At 41.0% G+C, this 18,013-nt stretch overlaps 1 protein-coding gene across 1 annotated transcript in view; it reads right to left on the bottom strand.

Annotated features, from left to right (window-relative positions):
* LOC124615402 overlaps positions 1-18,013 on the bottom strand; it is a 151,383-nt gene that overhangs the window by 71,849 nt on the left and 61,521 nt on the right. Inside the window, exon 4 of the mRNA XM_047143246.1 lies at positions 16,910-17,104. Within this exon, the coding sequence (XP_046999202.1) occupies positions 16,910-17,104 (195 nt within the window). The remainder of the gene's footprint in view (positions 1-16,909; positions 17,105-18,013) is intronic.

Below are 18,013 nucleotides of genomic sequence, written 5' to 3'. Positions count from 1 at the left end.
ATTTGTTGTATTGGGTATGGATATTTCGATTAGTTGTGTTAATTTCTTCTTTTTATTGGTGAGTATGATGTCAGGTTTGTTATGTGGTGTTGTTTTATCTGTTATAATGGTTCTGTTCCAGTATAATTTGTATTCATCATTCTCCAGTACATTTTGTGGTGCATACTTGTATGTGGGAACGTGTTGTTTTATTAGTTTATGTTGTATGGCAAGCTGTTGATGTATTATTTTTGCTACATTGTCATGTCTTCTGGGGTATTCTGTATTTGCTAGTATTGTACATCCGCTTGTGATGTGGTCTACTGTTTCTATTTTTTGTTTGCAAAGTCTGCATTTATCTGCTGTGGTATTGGGATCCTTAATAATATGCTTGCTGTAATATCTGGTGTTTATTGTTTGATCCTGGATTGCAATCATGAATCCTTCCGTCTCACTGTATATATTGCCTTTTCTTAGCCATGCGTTAGATGCGTCTTGATCGATACGTGGCTGTGTTAGATGATACGGGTGCTTACCATGTAGTGTTTTCTTTTTCCAATTTACTTTCTTCGTACCTGTTGATGTTATGTGATCTAAAGGGTTGTAGAAGTGGTTATGAAATTGCAATGGTATAGCCAATGTATTTATATGAGTGATTGCTTTGTGTATTTTGCTAGTTTCTGCTCGTTCTATAAAGAAATTTCTTAAATTGTCTACCTGTGCATAATGAAGGTTTTCTATGTCGATAAATCCCCTTCCTCCCTCCTTTCTGCTTAATGTGAACCTTTCTGTTGCTGAATGTATGTGATGTATTCTATATTTGTGGCATTGTGATCGTGTAAGTGTATTGAGTGCTTCTATGTCTGTGTTGCTCCATTTCACTACTCCAAATGAGTAGGTCAATATTGGTATGGCATAAGTATTTATAGCTTTTGTCTTGTTTCTTGCTGTCAATTCTGTTTTCAGTATTTTTGTTATTCTTTGTCTATATTTTTCTTTTAGTTCTCCTTTAATATTTGTATTATCTATTCCTATTTTTTGTCTGTATCCTAGATATTTATAGGCATCTGTTTTTTCCATCGCTTCTATGCAGTCGCTGTGGTTATCCAATATGTAATCTTCTTGTTTAGTGTGTTTTCCCTTGACTATGCTATTTTTCTTACATTTGTCTGTTCCAAAAGCCATGTTTATATCATTGCTGAATACTTCTGTTATCTTTAGTAATTGGTTGAGTTGTTGATTTGTTGCTGCAAGTAATTTTAGATCATCCATGTACAGCAAATGTGTGATTTTGTGTGGGTATGTTCCAGTAATATTATAGCCATAATTTGTATTATTTAGCATGTTGGATAGTGGGTTCAGAGCAAGGCAGAACCAGAAAGGACTTAATGAGTCTCCTTGGTATATTCCACACTTAATCTGTATTGGCTGTGATGTGAGATTATCTGAATTTGTTTGGATATTGAGTGTGGTTTTCCAATTTTTCATTACTATGTTTAGGAACCGTATTAATTTAGGATCTACTTTGTATATTTCCAATATCTGTAGTAACCATGAGTGGTGTACACCATCAAAAGCTTTTTGGTAATCAATGTATGTGTAGTGCAGTGACCTTTTTTAGTTTTAGCTTGATATGTCACCTCTGTATCTATTATCAGTTGCTCTTTACATCCTCGTGCTCCTTTGCAGCAGCCTTTTTGTTCCTCATTTATAATTTTGTTGTGTGTTGTATGCGTCATTAATTTCTGTGTAATGGCTGAAGTTAATATTTTGTAGATTGTTGGTAGGCATGTTATGGGGCGATATTTCGCTGGGTTTGCTGTGTCTGCTTGATCTTTAGGTTTCAGATACGTTATTCCTTGTGTAAGTGTATCAGGGACTGTGTATGGGTCTGCAATGTAATTGTTAAATAATTTAGTTAGATGTGAATGTGTTGAGGTGAACTTCTTCAGCCAGAAATTTGCTATTTTATCATTTCCAGGGGGCTTTCCAATTGTGCGTAGAATTAATTGCTCGGGTGACTTCATGTTGCAAAATTATCACTTCAGGCATTTGTGGTATCATCTTGTATGAGTCTGTTTCTGCTAGTATCCACCGTGCATGTCTGTTATGTTGTACCGGGTTTGACCATATGTTGCTCCAGAGGTGCTCCATGTCCGTTACGTTTGGTGGATTGTCTATTTTAATGTGTGTGTTATCTATTGTCTGGTGAAATTTCTTTTGGTTTGTGTTGAATGTTTGGTTTTGTTTCCTTTTATTTTCACTTTTTTTGTATCTTCTAAGTTGTTTGGCCCATGCATGTAATTTCTGCTTCTTTTCATATAATTGCTCTATCACTTCTTGTTGAGAGATTTTACCTAACCTTTTTCGTTTTTTTTTCTGACATTTCATTTCTTATGAATTGTGTTAGCTGTCCGATGTCTTTTCTCAGTTTTTCCTATTCTGATCTGTAGCCTGTGTTGCCATGCTGGTTTTGTGGGTTTCTTCTGTGTATTGGTTTGTTCTGATCTCTGCCTAGTGTGTATATTTAGTGTAGTGAGTGCTCCTATATAAACCATTAATTGTAACTCTTCCATAGTTGTATTTTCATTTATTTTGTTGTGTATGATTGTGTTGATAGTTGTTATTGTTGTTTCGACTTGTGGGTTATTTGGCGGTCTATGCAAGAATGGTCTAATGTCTGTATTTGTGTCTTTGTATTCTATATATGTCAACTGAAATTTTTCATCTATATCTAACATGTGTGTCACTTCACGTTCTATTTGTGCTTGTTCTGGTGGCTGTCTTAAGATTTCATTTTCCTCTGATTCTTTAATTGATGCATGTTGTTCTTTATTTGTTTGCTCTGGGATGTTTGATTCCATTACTGTATTTTCTTCTTCTTCTTCTGATTGCACATTATTTTGTTCCAGTATTTGTTGTACTTGTTGTTTGATGTTTTCTAATTCTGACTGGGGTATCCTGTTATTTTTGATTATTACACGAATCTGATCAGCTAGTCATTATTCTGATAAAAATTTTAATTCTGGGTATCTGGTAATAAATGTTGTGTATACTTGTGATCTGTATCCAGTTGTGTTGGTTCCTAAGTTTGTTGCTTGGTAATAACAGAACACGAGGTGTCGGTTAACTTCATCTGACCATCTTATCCTCTGTCTTTGTTTTCCTTCTAGGGTGGTTGCAGGAAGCATATGCTGCAAAACACCTCTATTTGGATTTAAATCATTTGCCGTGTGGCTAGCAGTGTCGTTACCATTGTGGACGGGCATAGGGTTCAAGCGTCGTCCCCCAGCCATGACAGCGCTTGTCCGAGGCTTCATTAGTTCTGTCCTGAACCAACTAATCACACTAAAAGGAGGGGGGTGGGGGGGGTTTAGCCCTATTGTTTGATATTGTTTTGGTTCTATCTCCGGCATTAACTTCCACTTGTCAATTTTACTTCTGAATGTATCCTTGTCTGATGTGTTATGTCAGTTTTTGCTTTTGTCAAATCCTTCTTGACTTCAGTTACCCAGCGTATTGATGCTTTAAGTGATACCTCATAGTCATATAGATATTTAGTTGGTCTGCTTCCAGGTAATCTGTTTAGGTGTCCATAGAACTCCATTTGTCTGTTTCTGATGACAGTTTTGATGTTTGATACTTTTTCTGTTGTCTCGGTGGTTTTTAGTCTGTCTCCATCTTGTGTGTATCATTTCTTCTAAATCTAGTTTTCGATTCAATAATTTCAATGAGGTACTTAAAAGTTTTTGATTCTGTTGATTCACCATATTTTGTTTTAAGTTTCAGAATATCTCACTTTCTATTTTCAAATATAATTTTTTTATGGTAGTCTGTCAGATATTCAGCAAAGTTGTTGTCTCCATTTCAATGACCAATCCAGTTATCTTCTCAAGTATTGTGAATTTTGCTGTGATGTGTGCTTTCTGCCTGGACTCCAACCAAACTGAACTATTGCTGAGCACAAACCATTTTTTATAATCAAGTTCAGCTTCCAACACCCAGGCAACAAGTACATATAACAGCAAAATCCTCAGACGAGAATGGGGCAATTGGGTCGGTAATTGAAATATTGTGCGTAACACGGAATCAACAACTCTGCTGAACACTCAGAAGACCACCATTATCAATCACACTGAGAAAACATAAGAGATCACTTTTTTTGGAGGTGTGTGTTGACAGAAGCTGTAGGTGCTGCCCCCTCAATGTGTACACAATTCACTACAAGCCTGTCTTGCTCCTTACACCAAATTTCACAAATTTTTGGAAGCTAATGTATTCAAGGTTTTTAACAAATCTGTGCAGTAATTTGATACTTAGCCAGTCACAGTTCGAGTTTCGAGAAGAACATTTTTCAAACTAATCTATTAATTTATTCACTAAGCATAAATTTTTTTGCATGAATAAATATTACCAGCAGGAATCTTCTGCAACTTATTCCAGCCATCTGATTGCATCATTCTGCATTATTATATGGCACTGCAAGTGGAAAGAAAATAATGGAAGGAGTTACTCTAATAACAATTCCTTCATTGCATGCTTCCATCTGGACTGATACTTGCCTCAGTTATGTTGTTGCTCATCACAGCACAGACGTTTGAAATGAGAACAGTACATAGCAATGTGACAAACACCCAGTTGCTAAGAGTACAACACTGGCAGGTACAAATTACGCAGGAAAACATGTTTCAATTAAGTAACTCACCCAAGATTTGTATGAGGTACTATCCCCTATCTTGACATTAACTTTGGGCTCTTTATGGAAAAAAATGGATATCCTAGATCCAGATGACCAGAGTGAAATTTAAACCGCTGTCCTCATGAATGTGAGTCCAGTGTGTATCGTTGCACTACTTGCTCTGTACCGAATTATTAATCTGTGTTAGAAGAAGTTTAAAAGGCAATTAATGGGACACTACACTGAGAAAATTCATCGGAATGAGAACTGGTATTTCTTTTAAATGTACATTTATAATTTTGCATCTTTTGTTCAAGAATAAAGCCCTTAACCTACTCCCAATCTGTGCAGGCTAAGACACACACAATTACATACAAAGAACTAATCATAAGCAGCCAACGGCATATTGTTCGTAAATGGAATAAGTAACCTCTGCAATACAAAAATGAAAATATGAGTTATTGTATGAAAGCATTTTTTGCAGAATCAAACTGTGCATAATTTCAGCTTCAGTTGACATACTATTGTTATTTACTTTACTAAACAGGATACCATAAGTACAGCTGAAGTGAATTCTTTTGTCACCGATTCTGAGAAATCAGAAGTGTTGAATCTCTAGGGAAAAAACTGACAATTCAGCATGTGATCAACTTCTCATCATCCTGCCTGCTGATAAACAAATACCATGAGTTTTCCAGTCATAGAATATTTTTCCAAATTGCCTTATATAGTTTTCTAGAGTTCAGACACTAACTGAATGAACAAGATCCTACTCTTTTCTTTTTGAGTTATCTCAGGACCTTTCTAAATTTTTAAATGCCATTTCATTCAGTTTACACTAAATTCTATTAAAACCTATGTAAACAGTAACAAATATTGTTGTCATTTTGTAGTTTTCTTTTACTTGGCCTACCCCATGCATTCCTCTGATGGTAAATTATGGAGAGTGTGCAGATTAGTATGGAACTTTAGTCATAGTAGTCATAGACCACATGCTTGCAGATATCAAACTCAGTAGTAAAAGCAACAACTTTATTCAGAGAAAATAATGTGATAATGTGCCATGAATCAAGTCTCGAAAATAACAAAGTTGCCAACTGACTTCAGTCAGAACTTTGACTATTCCATATAGTGGAGTAAGCTTTACAATGATGCAATGACTACCAACAAACGATGTGAACGCATGTTGTTACTAGCTATGAGAGTGGTTTGAAAAGTTCTCGAATTCACCGCGAGAGGTCAGCACTAGTGCAATGAGTTGTTCACACGATTTCATTGGACTGTTGCCTGAAAACACAAGCCACATCAGTGCTCTTGGAAGAGAGGTGATGCAATGACGTGGCTCTGTTGTTGCACACGCGCAGTGATTTGCGAAGATGGAAAAAAATCGAGAGCCAAGCAGTGATTCAGTACTTTGTATAGAAAGGTATAAAAGAAAAGGACATTTACGCTGATTTCCAGAATATACTGGAGGACTCTGCTCCTTCATATTCAACTGTTGGCAAGTGCACAAACAAATTTAAATTTGGTTAGGAGAGCTTAGATGATGATCCACGCCGTGATCAGCCAAGATGTGTCACTACTCCAGAAATCATTGCAAAAGTGCACAAAATGGCCATGGAGGATCGCCGACTGAAAGTGCATGAATGATTGATTGGTAGATTAATTGAGAGAGTATGGGACCAAACAGCGAGGTCATCAGTCCCGCAATTCCAAAGTGGGTTACGTAAGAAAGAGGGCCTGCTACAAGTGGACTGATTCAACCAGAGGAGTACAATTATAAAAGAATGAACATTAAACACACACAGTAAAAACATAAAAGGAGAGACCAAATCTAAAAACTGGAAAAAAGGGGGGCAGTCATGGGGTCACAGACCGTGAAGACTGCAAAAGGAGTCCCAACCACAACTGACCCGCTCCTACTCCAAGACTAAATCGCGAACCTTATATCTGGGACTACTCAAGAGGACGTTGTTATCAGGAGAAAGAAAACTGGCGTTTTACGGATCGGAGTGTGGAATGTCAGATCCCTTAATTGGGCAGGTAGGTTAGAAAATTTTAAATGGGAAATGGATATGTTAAAGTTAGATATAGTGGGAATTAGTGAAGTTCAGTGGCAGGAGGAACAGGACTTTTGGTCAAGTGAATACAGGGTTATAAATACAAAATCAAATAAGGGTAATGCAGGAGTAGGTTTAATAATAAATAAAAAAAAAAAAATAGGAGTGTGGATAAGCTACTACAAACAGCATAGTGAATGCATTATTGTGGCCAAGATACATACGAAGCCCACACCTACTACAAGTTTATATGCCAACTAGCTCTGCAGATGACGAAGAAATAGATTAAATGTATGATGAGATAAAAGAAATTATTCAGATAGTGAAGGGAGACGAAAATTTAATAGTCAACGGTGACTGGAATTCGATAGTAGGAAAAGGAAGAGAAGGAAACGTAGTAGGTGAATATGGAATGGGGGTAAGGAATGAAAGAGGAAGCCGCCTGGTAGAATTTTGCACAGAGCATAACTTAACTTGTATACACGGAAGAAGCCTGGAGATACTAGAAGGTATCACATAGGTTATATAATGGTAAGACAGAGCTTTAGGAACCGGGTTTTAAATTGTAAGACATTTCCAGGGGCAGATGTGGACTCTGACCATAATCTATTGGTTATGAACTGCAGATTAAAACAGTAGAAACTGCAAAAAGGTGGAAATTTAAGGAGATGGGACCTGCAAAACTGACTAAACCAGAGGTTGTACAGAGTTTCAGGGAGAGCATAAAGGAACAATTGACAGGAATGGGGCAAAGAAATACAATAGAAGAAGAATGGGTAGCTTTGAGGGATGAAGTAGTGAAGGCAGTAGAGGATCAAGCAGGTAAAAAGACGAGAGCTAATAGAAGTCCTTGGGTAACAGAAGAAATATTGAATTTAACTGATGAATGGAGAAAATATAAAACTGCAGTAAATGAATCAAGCAAAACCAATACAAACGTCTCAAAAATGAGATCGACAGGAAGTGCTAAATGGTGAAGCAGGGATGGCTAGAGGACAAGGATGTAGCGGCTTATCTCACTAGGGGTAAGATAGATACTGCCTACGAACCACTTGTATGAATATCAAGAGCTCAGATGGAAACACAGTTCTAAGCAAAGAAGGGAAAGCAGAAAGGTGGAAAGAGTATATAGAAGGTCTATGCAAGGGCGATGTACTTGAGGACAATATTATGGAAATGGAAGAGAAGGTAGATGAAGACGAAATAGGAGATATGATACTGCGTGAAGAGTTTGACAGAGCACTGAAAGACCGGAGTCGAAACACGGCCCCGGGAGTAGACAACATTCCATTAGAACTACTGACAGCCTTGGGAGAGCCAGTCCTGACAAAACTCTACCATCTGATGGGCAAGATATATGAGACAGGCGAAATACCATCAGACTTCAAGAAGAATATAATAATTCCAATCCCAAAGAAAGTAGGTGGTGACAGATGTGAAAATTACCGAACTATCAGTTTAATAACTCACGGCTGCAAAATACTAACACAAATCCTTCACAGACAAATGAAAAACTGGTAGAAGCCAACCTTGGGGAAGATCAGTTTGGATTCTGTAGAAATGTTGCAACACGCAAGGCAATACTGACCCTATGACTTATCTTAGAAAATAGATTAAGGGAAGCAAACCTATATTTCTAGCATTTGTAGACTTGGAGAAAGCTTTTGACAATGTTGACTGGAATACTCTCTTTCAAATTCTGAAGGTGGCAGGGGTAAAATACAGGGAGCAAAAGACTATTTATAATTTGTACAGAAACCAGATGGTAGTTATCAGAGTCAAGGGGCATGAAAGGGAAGCAGTGGTTGGGAAGGGAGTGAGACAGGGTTGTAGCCTCTCCTTGATGTTATTCAATCTGTATATTGAGCAAGCAGTAACGGAAACAAAAGAAAAATTCAGAGTAGGAATGAAAATCCATGGAGAAGAAATAAAAACTTTGAGGTTCACTGATGACATTGTAATTCTGTCAGACAGCAAAGGACTTGGAAGAGCAGTTGAACGGAATGGACAGTGCCTTGAAAGGAGGATATAAGATGAACATCAACAAAAGCAGAACGAGGATAATGGAATGTAGTCGAATTAAGTCGGGTGATGCTGAGGGAATTAGATTAGGAAATGAGACACTTAAAGTAGTAAAGGAGTTTTTCTATTTGGGGAGCAAAATAACTGATGATGGTCGAAGTAGATAGGATATAAAATGTAGACTGGCAATGGCAAGGAAAGCGTTTCCGAAGAAGAGAAATTTGTCAACATCGAGTATAGATTTAAGTGTCAGGAAGTCGCTTCTGAAAGTATTTGTATGGAGTGTAGCCATGTACGGAAGTGAAACATGGACGATAAATAGTTTGGACAAGAAGAGAATAGAAGCTTTCAAAATGCAGTGCTACAGAAGAATGTTGAATATTAGATGGGTAGATCACACAACTAATGAGGAGGTATTGAATAGAATCGGGGAGAAGAGGAGTTTGTGGCACAACTTGACTAGAAGAAGGGATCAGTTAGTAGGACATGTTCTGAGGCATCAAGGGATCACCAACTTAGTATTGGAGGGCAGCGTGCAGGGTAAAAATCATAGAGGGAGACCAAGAGATGAATACACTAAGCAGATTCAGAAGGATGTAGATTGCAGTAGGTACTGGGAGATGAAGTGGCTTGCATAGGATAGAGTAGCACGGAAAGCTGCATCAAACCAGTCTCAGGACTGAAGACCACAACAACAACAACAACAACAACAACAACAACAACATATCTGGAAATAAAAACCACTTCACAGAGGAAACCGAGGACCAGGTCAGCCATCTGTAGATCATCTGCCATTATGAAATTTAAGGAAGCAGGAAAACTATACTTAGCACGAAGGGTCGAAAGAAGGGGACATGCCACCAATATGTGAGATATTATCAGACTGGCGCCACAACCAAATTGTGGGGGTGGGTCGTTATGTAGGAGGAAACAATGGGTGAGCTGGGTATCGCCAATGCATAAACGGCATAAAACAGTGGACTCCTTCTGAGAGGGGCAGAAAGAAGTGCCTCTAACTGCAGTAGACTCCTTGATTGTGCAGAGTTTATTACTATGAGCAGTAACACTCCAGATGGCATTCCACTGTTGGGCAAAGAAAGATTTGACATAGATCTGCTTATCTGCAGCTGGAATCGTGAAAGGAAATGGGCAGTATCTGCTTCTCTAGCCAAACTGTCAGCCAATCCATTCCCTGGGATTCCCACATGACTGGGGACCCAGAGAAAGACGACTGAACCTGTGGCACTCTCAAGGGCAGAGAGAAGGTCATGGATGGCAGAGATCAAGGCGACACGAGAGTACCATCAATCAATAGTCCGCAGGCTGCTCATGGAGTCGGAACAAATTAAAACATTATGGAGGGAGGCCTGAGAAACAGAAAGGCAGAAAGGAGGGGCCTGTGTATGTCTAGAAGCTCTGCTGTAAATACACTACATGACCCTGACAACAAATGGTGCTCAAAGCCAGTAGGAGACATGGAAGCGTATCCTACCTCATCAGTAGTCTTAGAACCATCAGTGTAAAAGATGGTGGCACCTTGGAACTCTGCAAGGATGGCACATAGAAGATGCTGGTAAACCACAGGACCGGGAAGGGTGAGGGGGGGGGGGGGGTGGGGGGGTATGGGAGGAAAGATACAGGGTGCAGTCCAGTGAGTGCAGATGGAGATTCCGGCAGAAGGCAGAATTGGCAATCCCACCTAGGGGTGGGTGTTAGGAGGGAGACGTCCCTCATTGGGGAAGAGCACAGGGTACACAGGATGGTGGTCACAGAATTGGCGAATGGCGACTGAGTAAGAAACAAGGAGTTGGCTCTGTCTGATGTGTAGAGGGGGAATCCCTGCTTCTGTGAGGAGACTATCAACAAGATGCACCCCACAATGATGGTCAAGGTCACAGAGTTCCAAAGTGGAAGGAGCTGCTAAGCCATAAACCTGACTCCCATAATCGAGTCTGGACAAGACCAGAGCAAGGTAAAGATGCAGAAGAGTGGAACGGTCTACATCCCAAGATGTGTGAGCCAGGAGGCAGAGAGCATTTTAGCTTCTGCAGGCATGTAGTCTTTAGGTGGAGAATGTGGGGTAGCCATGTCAGCTTGTTATCAAAAATAATGCCCAAGAAACGGGACTGTGCTACAACATCAAGGTGCTGGTTGCCTAAATAAAGTTCTGGATCAGGGTATACTGTGGATCGATGACAAAAATGCATAATCCGCGTTTTGGAGGGGAAAAACTGGAAGCCATTCATGGTGGCCCATGCAGAGGCCCGTCGGATGGTGCCTTGGAGCTCGCTCAGCTGACACCACCAAGTGGGAGCTGCACCAGATACAAAAATCATCAACATACAACACCAGGGTAACCAGAGGCCCAACAGAGGTCACAAGCCCATTTATGGCAATTTTTTTTTTGGGGGGAAGAGTGTGACACTTAGTACAGAACCCTGTGGGATACCATACTCCTCAATCTGAGGGGAGCTGAGTGAAGTGCCAACTGGAACCTAGAAGAGCCGGTATGATAAAAACTCGCGGATAAAAATCGGAAAGGGACCACGGAAGCCCCAGTCATGGAGGGTAACTAAAATGTGATGGTGCCTAGCCATGTCATACGCCTTATGTAGGTCAAAGAAAACTGCAACAACGTGGCAGCAGTGGCTGATTCCAATCAGAGTAAATGATCAGTTGGAGATCACCCTGCCCAGAAACCACACTGATACGGTGACAAAAGGCCCAGAGGTTCGAGTACCCAACATAATCTGGAGTTGACCATCCTTTCCAGCACTTCACAAAGCACATTCGTAAGGCTAATGGGGCAGTAGCTGTCTAGAGTCATTGAGTTTTCTCGGGCTTAAGGTCGGGGATAACTATACTGTCCTGCCATTGTGACATAAAAGCACCGGTGAGCCAAATGTGATTGAAGACCCTGAGGAGCTGTTGCCTCTGGGGAATGTCCAGGCATTGACTCATCTGACTGAGAATGGAATGTGGCCCTGTGGCTGTCTCTTGTGAAGAGCTAAGAGCCTGCACCAATTCCCATTCAGTGAAAGGTGCATTATAGGGCTCAACATGGTGTGGGATGAAATGGAGGGGGTCTGTTCAATTCTGTGTTTCTGCTGGAGAAAGGTAGGAGGGTAGGAAGCGGACAACAATGCCATCACAAAGTGTGTCACAAGGTGTTCCCCGAGGACCAATGGATCAGTGCACAAAGCCCCTTGGAGGTTCAGACCCTGGACAGTTGACTGTTGCTGGCGGCCCAGAACGCTACAGAGTTTTGACCAAACCTGCAATAAAGAGGCATACATCCCGAGGGAGGAAACATAGCGCTCCCAGCATTCCTTTTTACTCCGCTTAATAAGATAATGAGCCTTAGCTCGGAGATACTTAAAAATGAGGAGGTTGGTCTGGGAGGGGTGTCGCTTAAATTGCTCCAGCGCCCGTTGGTGGTCCTGGACAGCGACTGCAATGTCCTTGGTCCACCATGGTACTGGCCGATGATGAGGGGGCCCTGTGGATAGGGGGACAGCAGCGCCAGCAGCACGGAGAAGAGTGGCAGAGATGCCTTGCATGGCTACATCAATGGAATTCGAGAGGGATGTATCAAAGCGGACAGCGGGCATGTATAAAGGCCAATTGGCCCTGCGGAATGCCCAATGAGGGGACCTGTCTGCCTTGAGGCAGCAGGGGAACAATAATGTCACTGGGAAGTGGTCACTGTCACAAAGGTCATCATGGGATGACCAATGTAGGGAAGGCACAAAGACAGGGGAAGAGGTCATGAGATCGATAGCAGAGAAGGTGCCACGAGCGGCACTGAAGTGGGCAGGGTAACCATCGTCGAGGAGATACAAATAGAAGTCCGTGATAAGTTGTTCGATTATGATACGCCGACTCATTGAAGTGACGCTCCCCCACAGTGGATGGTGGGCATTGAAATCCCTAAGGAGGAGAAACAGGGTCAGGAGTTGCTGGATTAAGGTAGATAGTGCATCATAATCAAGTAGCTGACCTGGAGCGAGGTAGACATTGCAAAGGGTGATTGCCGGAGTTGTTTGCGCACTAACCGCTATCACTTCCAAGATGGTACGTAGGGGAATCCAGTCACTAATGATATCGGAGTGAACCAAAGTGCAGACCCACCAGATGCTATCCCAGGGCCAGCACAGTTTCAACAGAATGCCCAATAACCATAGATAGTTGGAGAGTGGTCATCACGGAAATGTGTTTCTTGGAGAACAAGACAGAACACAGTATAAGAGGAGACAAGACGTTGCATTTCCATTAGATGATAATAGTATTTGTTGCAGTACAACTGGATGACCAAGGAGGAGGTCAGGTCACTTTGTCAGTAGTTGTCACCGACAAGGATGGGGTGACATTCATAAATAAGATGTCAGAGAGGGGAGTTGGCACTGCCGGGGATTTATGTTTGTTCTTCTTCTCTTTCTGAGGTGGAGGAGGGCAGCACACAGGGGGAGCACAAGCATCTGCAAGATCGAGGACCGAAAGAGAGCAGGCGACCTTGGGGTGCACAGATAGTGCACCTAGTGACTGAGTGGTGGTGCGAGTCTTCTGGCCTGAGAGATACCAGGGAGAGGGTTCCTGGGAGAGAGCCTTATCACCAGCAGATGCCGAAGAAGGGGGGTACTTCTTCTGCCGATGAGGGGGAGTGACCCCCTGATGGGAGGTAGTGGGAACTGCAGAATAGGTGGAAGGGAGAGTGGGGAAGGGCTGGGGTAAGGACGAGGGAGGAGGAGGAAAGGAAATAACAGAGGCAAAAGTTGAAGACAGTGACACCGGATGGAGTCTCTTATACTTTTGCCACACCTCAGCGCAAGACAGGCGATCCAGGGACTTTTATTCTAGTATCTTTATTTCTATCTTGTAAGCCGGGCAATCCAGCGAGCGAGAGGAGTGGCGGTCAGCACAGTTTACACACACAGGCGGCGGAACCCAAGGGCTTCCCTCATGGACTGGGTGGCCACAGTCACCACACAAAGGGTCTGCCATACAGCGAGAAGACATATGCCCAAAATGCAAGCAACTAAAGCACCGCATAGGTGGAGGGATGTACAGCTTCATGTCACATCTGTAGCACATAACCTTGACCTTCTCTGAGGGCATCCCCCTCGAAAGCCGGAATGAAGCTGCACTAGTATCGGTGCGGTTGTCTTTGCAACCCTTCTGCACATGTTGAACAAAATGAATGCCACGCCACTCCAGATTAGCCCGGAGTTCCTGATCAGTTTGCAGGATAAGGTCCCCACGAAAAATGATGCCCTGGACCATATCCAGAGATTAGTGAGGAGTGATAGACACTGGGACGTTGCCAAGACGAGCACAGGCATGAAGAGCTGTGGATTGGGTGGCAGAAGAAGCTTTGATCAACAGGGAGCCTGACCACATCTTACTAATAGACTCCACTTCACCAAACGTGTCCTAGATATTTTCCACAAAAAACAATGGCTTTGTGGCGGTGAAAGTGTCCCCATCAATCCCTAGTACAGACAATGTAATGGGGAAAGGGTTTCAGACCAAGACGGTGAGCCTGGCCCTCCTCCCATGGGGTAGCCAGATCATACGAGGCAACATTTATGGATCCTTCACCATTCAAAGAGACGGCCATGTGAGAACAGTCAGATTTTTGCAGCTTGATATGCTTCATGCACCAAGCATTCACCCACTCTGACCACAGCAAGGGCCGTCTGGCATGGCGGCCACTGCCGGAGTTCAAGTGATCCCAGAAGACAAGCAACCACTCCTCGACATACATGGGGAAGGAACAGCTCAGATATCAGTAGTGTGATCCCTGTGTTGTGAGGTGGCTCAGCCATATGAGCACATAACAGCCCCAGCACACGGACTGGCTACATGTGCTGGTGACCCAGCAGGGTGGAAAGGGGCTACAGTGGGGAAGGGAGGGGGGGGGGGGGGAGGGGGGGAGAGGAATCCACACCGTAGATGATAGGGAGGTAGTTCTTCCCTATATGGCTCACACTAAAAACAGAAAACTTTGAAGTGGAGGTCAAATATCAAGTGGGGACGGAATGCCAAAAGGGTGAAAAAACAGGCAAAAGGCACAAAATTGCAACCAATACAGGAAACCAGGCGAATAGACAGGTTAACATACATCAGAACATAGAGGGGGCAGGAGGTGGCAATGGGAAACGAGTAGGGATAGGGAGGGAGGGGTAGGGAGAAGGAAATACAGCTAGGGAATGAAGAATGAGCTGCAATAGCTCGGGGCTCAATGTGCGCCACGCACGAACTCATGAAAGAACAGTGAGCCCCCGGGGGAGGGGTTGTGAGAGAGAGGGGGGGGGGGGGGGTGGCAGGGGGGATTGTGTGAAATTGCTCACGCTTGCCAGATGTCATCTGAAAGGGTGTATAAAATTTTAACTGAAGAATTAAAAATGAAAATAATATCTGCAAGATGGGTGCCACGACTCTTGACGCACGCCCGCACACGTGACTTCACCACTGCAAAATTACATGAACTAAGGTATGAATTGTTGCCACACCCACCTTATTCACCTGATATGGCTCCGTCAGACTTCCATCTCTTCCCAAAACTGAAAATTTTTCTTGGTGGACGAAGATTCACTTCAAATGAAGAATTGATAGCCAGAGTTGATTACTATTTTGCAGGCCTGAAGGAAACTCGTTTTCAAAATAGGATCAAGGCACTGGAACATCGTTGGACCAAGTGCATTAATCTATAAGGAGACTACGTTGAAAAATAATAAAAGTTCAGTTACGTAAGTATTTTTTTTCTATTCCATTCTGGGAACTTTTCAAACCACCCTCGTATTTTGATTTTCTTTTCAACATTTTGCATTCCTTAAGCAGCTTAAGGTAAGACAGCTTTCAATGTCACCTCCAAAACTAACACACACACTCACTCTCTCTGCCGCCGCCCCCCTCCTCTCTCTCTCTCTCTCTCTCTCTCTCTCTCTCTCTCTCTCTCTCTCTGTGTGTGTGTGTGTGTGTGTGTGTGTGTGTGTGTGTGTGTGTGTGTGTATACGTGTTCTTCCAACAAAAATAGTGATAATTCTTTTATCTTTGTAGTACAATTCACCTCATCCTGAGCATTTTCCCCAGGCTGAAGAAAAGTTCTAAGAGGGGTAAAAGGGAAAGTTCTCAAACCCTTCAGAAATACCTCTCAGAAATGCCTTATTTTGAGACTTATCTATGGAGACTGAAAAATAGTACTGTGATCAGTATGATCAATGTCATATGGAGGTATACAGGCATTTCATTAAACGAGATAAATAATTTTTACTATACAATCCTTGTATTTTTAATGTTCTAATTTATTTGCAAATCAAACTGGATTAATTGCACTCGAGAGGTTCCATAACCAATGGTCACAAGAGTTAATAACAATAATACGGCAATGTGCAGGAGCAGTAACATGCACTCATTTCACAGGAATAAAGACAGGGAGGTAAAAGCACTGGCACAAGTTTAAAATAGACTGCAAAACCTATTACCATGCACACAGATGTACGAAAAGTGAACAAAAATTTAGTAACAGACTTAGTCACTTTAATAAAAACTGTATTTATATATGGCTTCAAAAACTTATTTTTCAGTTATAACTTGGATGTACATAAACAAAATCGAAGCACAACACACTACAAGACATTCAAAATGAAATGAGGCATTTTTACTAAAACAAGCAATTTACATTTAAACTCACAACATATAGACGTAGAAGTGCAGAAGGTGTTAAGTAGCTTGTCTTCAACAAAAACTTTGTAATAAACTTGGGTTACAGAAAGAGGAGAAGGAGCAGGAACAGAAATAGGTGGTAACTCTACTAATGTGTGATGCATAGTCATTTCACAATACTACATTTCACAGTGCAACTATTTTTTCTAACAAGTTGCATGAACATAAATGGAATATAATTCCAGACATTAAATAAAATTGGAATATATATTTAAAAACATTTATTTCCATTTAAAAAAATACAAAGTAAGAGCAATTAAAGTGTATAAGTGCAAAATAACAAAAACAGAAATGAAAATCAATGTTCTCAACAAAATCTATATGGTTCAAAACAAATTAAGCAAATGCAATTACAAACACTACATAAGATGCTTTCACTGATGGATAAATATCTAGAAACTAGGGATGAAAAGATGTATCACATTTACAATGAGCCCTTACTCACCACTTTTCCCCAGTTAAATGGAAAGAAATACACAATATGTGATATGTCCAGGAAAATAAACAAACACGTCACTAGAAGACTGAACACTGTCACAAACATCATAAGGCGAAGCCGGCCAATTAAGGGAAGCATAAAGAGTCCCACTTTCACTGTACCCGAAGAACACAGGCAGGCAAGACAAGCAACGGATGAAATCTGAAACAAGAAAGAAAAATTTCTGTGAGGCACATTGCTCTAGAACCTATCTTATAAGAGAGTAGTTAGACCTGACATCAGATGAAAAAAAGCTATTTTCTCAGATTGTCCATGCAATCAGGTGAGAAACTGATTTGGCTTATTACGGAAATATTTAACATTTAAAACAGAAATAATAAGCTTATGCTAATTGTTTCAAAAATTGTTAGAATTTTATTTATCTGATATCTTCTGTTGAGATTAGTATGAAATTTGTAATATCAGATACAAAAGCACCAATTTCTAAGCATACACTGTGTAGTCAGAAGTCACAAGAACATTTTTAAGAACATTTTTATTGTATATCATTTTCGTTTTCAGTTGACATTATTTCATTGATTTATATACCTTTAATTTTGTTGATTTCAAGAAAGTGTGTTTAATTGATGGGCAACAGGCTACACGGTACCAGGAGGGAAAAAATTTCAACATTTTCTGTTTGGAGAAGAAAAAAATCTGACATCAAACGATCTACAGAGTAATAAACTTTATGTATGGGTGGCATCTTAAACCACAAAAGTGCAATTTCAACTGATGTAATATTATGGATTTTATTTTATATTAGTACCACGTAATGAGCCACACTTGAAACTGAGAATAGGAGAATACTTGCACCATTGTTGGGATAATTACAATGTCGATTATACAAAAGTGGTAGTGTTAAATCACATATAGGAAGACTGGCAATTGACAAAGGAGGGTAAGGAAATGATGTAACAACTAAAGAATTGGAATTTAATACAAACTAGTGTTCATATTTATGGAAACTACTGCATTTTGTAGTTGAACATTTGAACTCCATGATCAATCACAAAATTGGTCAACTAGAATTAAAGACAAATGCAGTGAACTATTTGTAAGTTCACTTTC

Source organism: Schistocerca americana, chromosome 5, assembly GCF_021461395.2.
Source record: "Schistocerca americana isolate TAMUIC-IGC-003095 chromosome 5, iqSchAmer2.1, whole genome shotgun sequence".
Taxonomy (NCBI): Eukaryota; Metazoa; Arthropoda; class Insecta; order Orthoptera; family Acrididae; genus Schistocerca; species Schistocerca americana.
The sequence above is the reverse complement of the archived record's forward strand: the minus strand, read 5'-3'. Positions and strand labels throughout refer to the sequence as shown.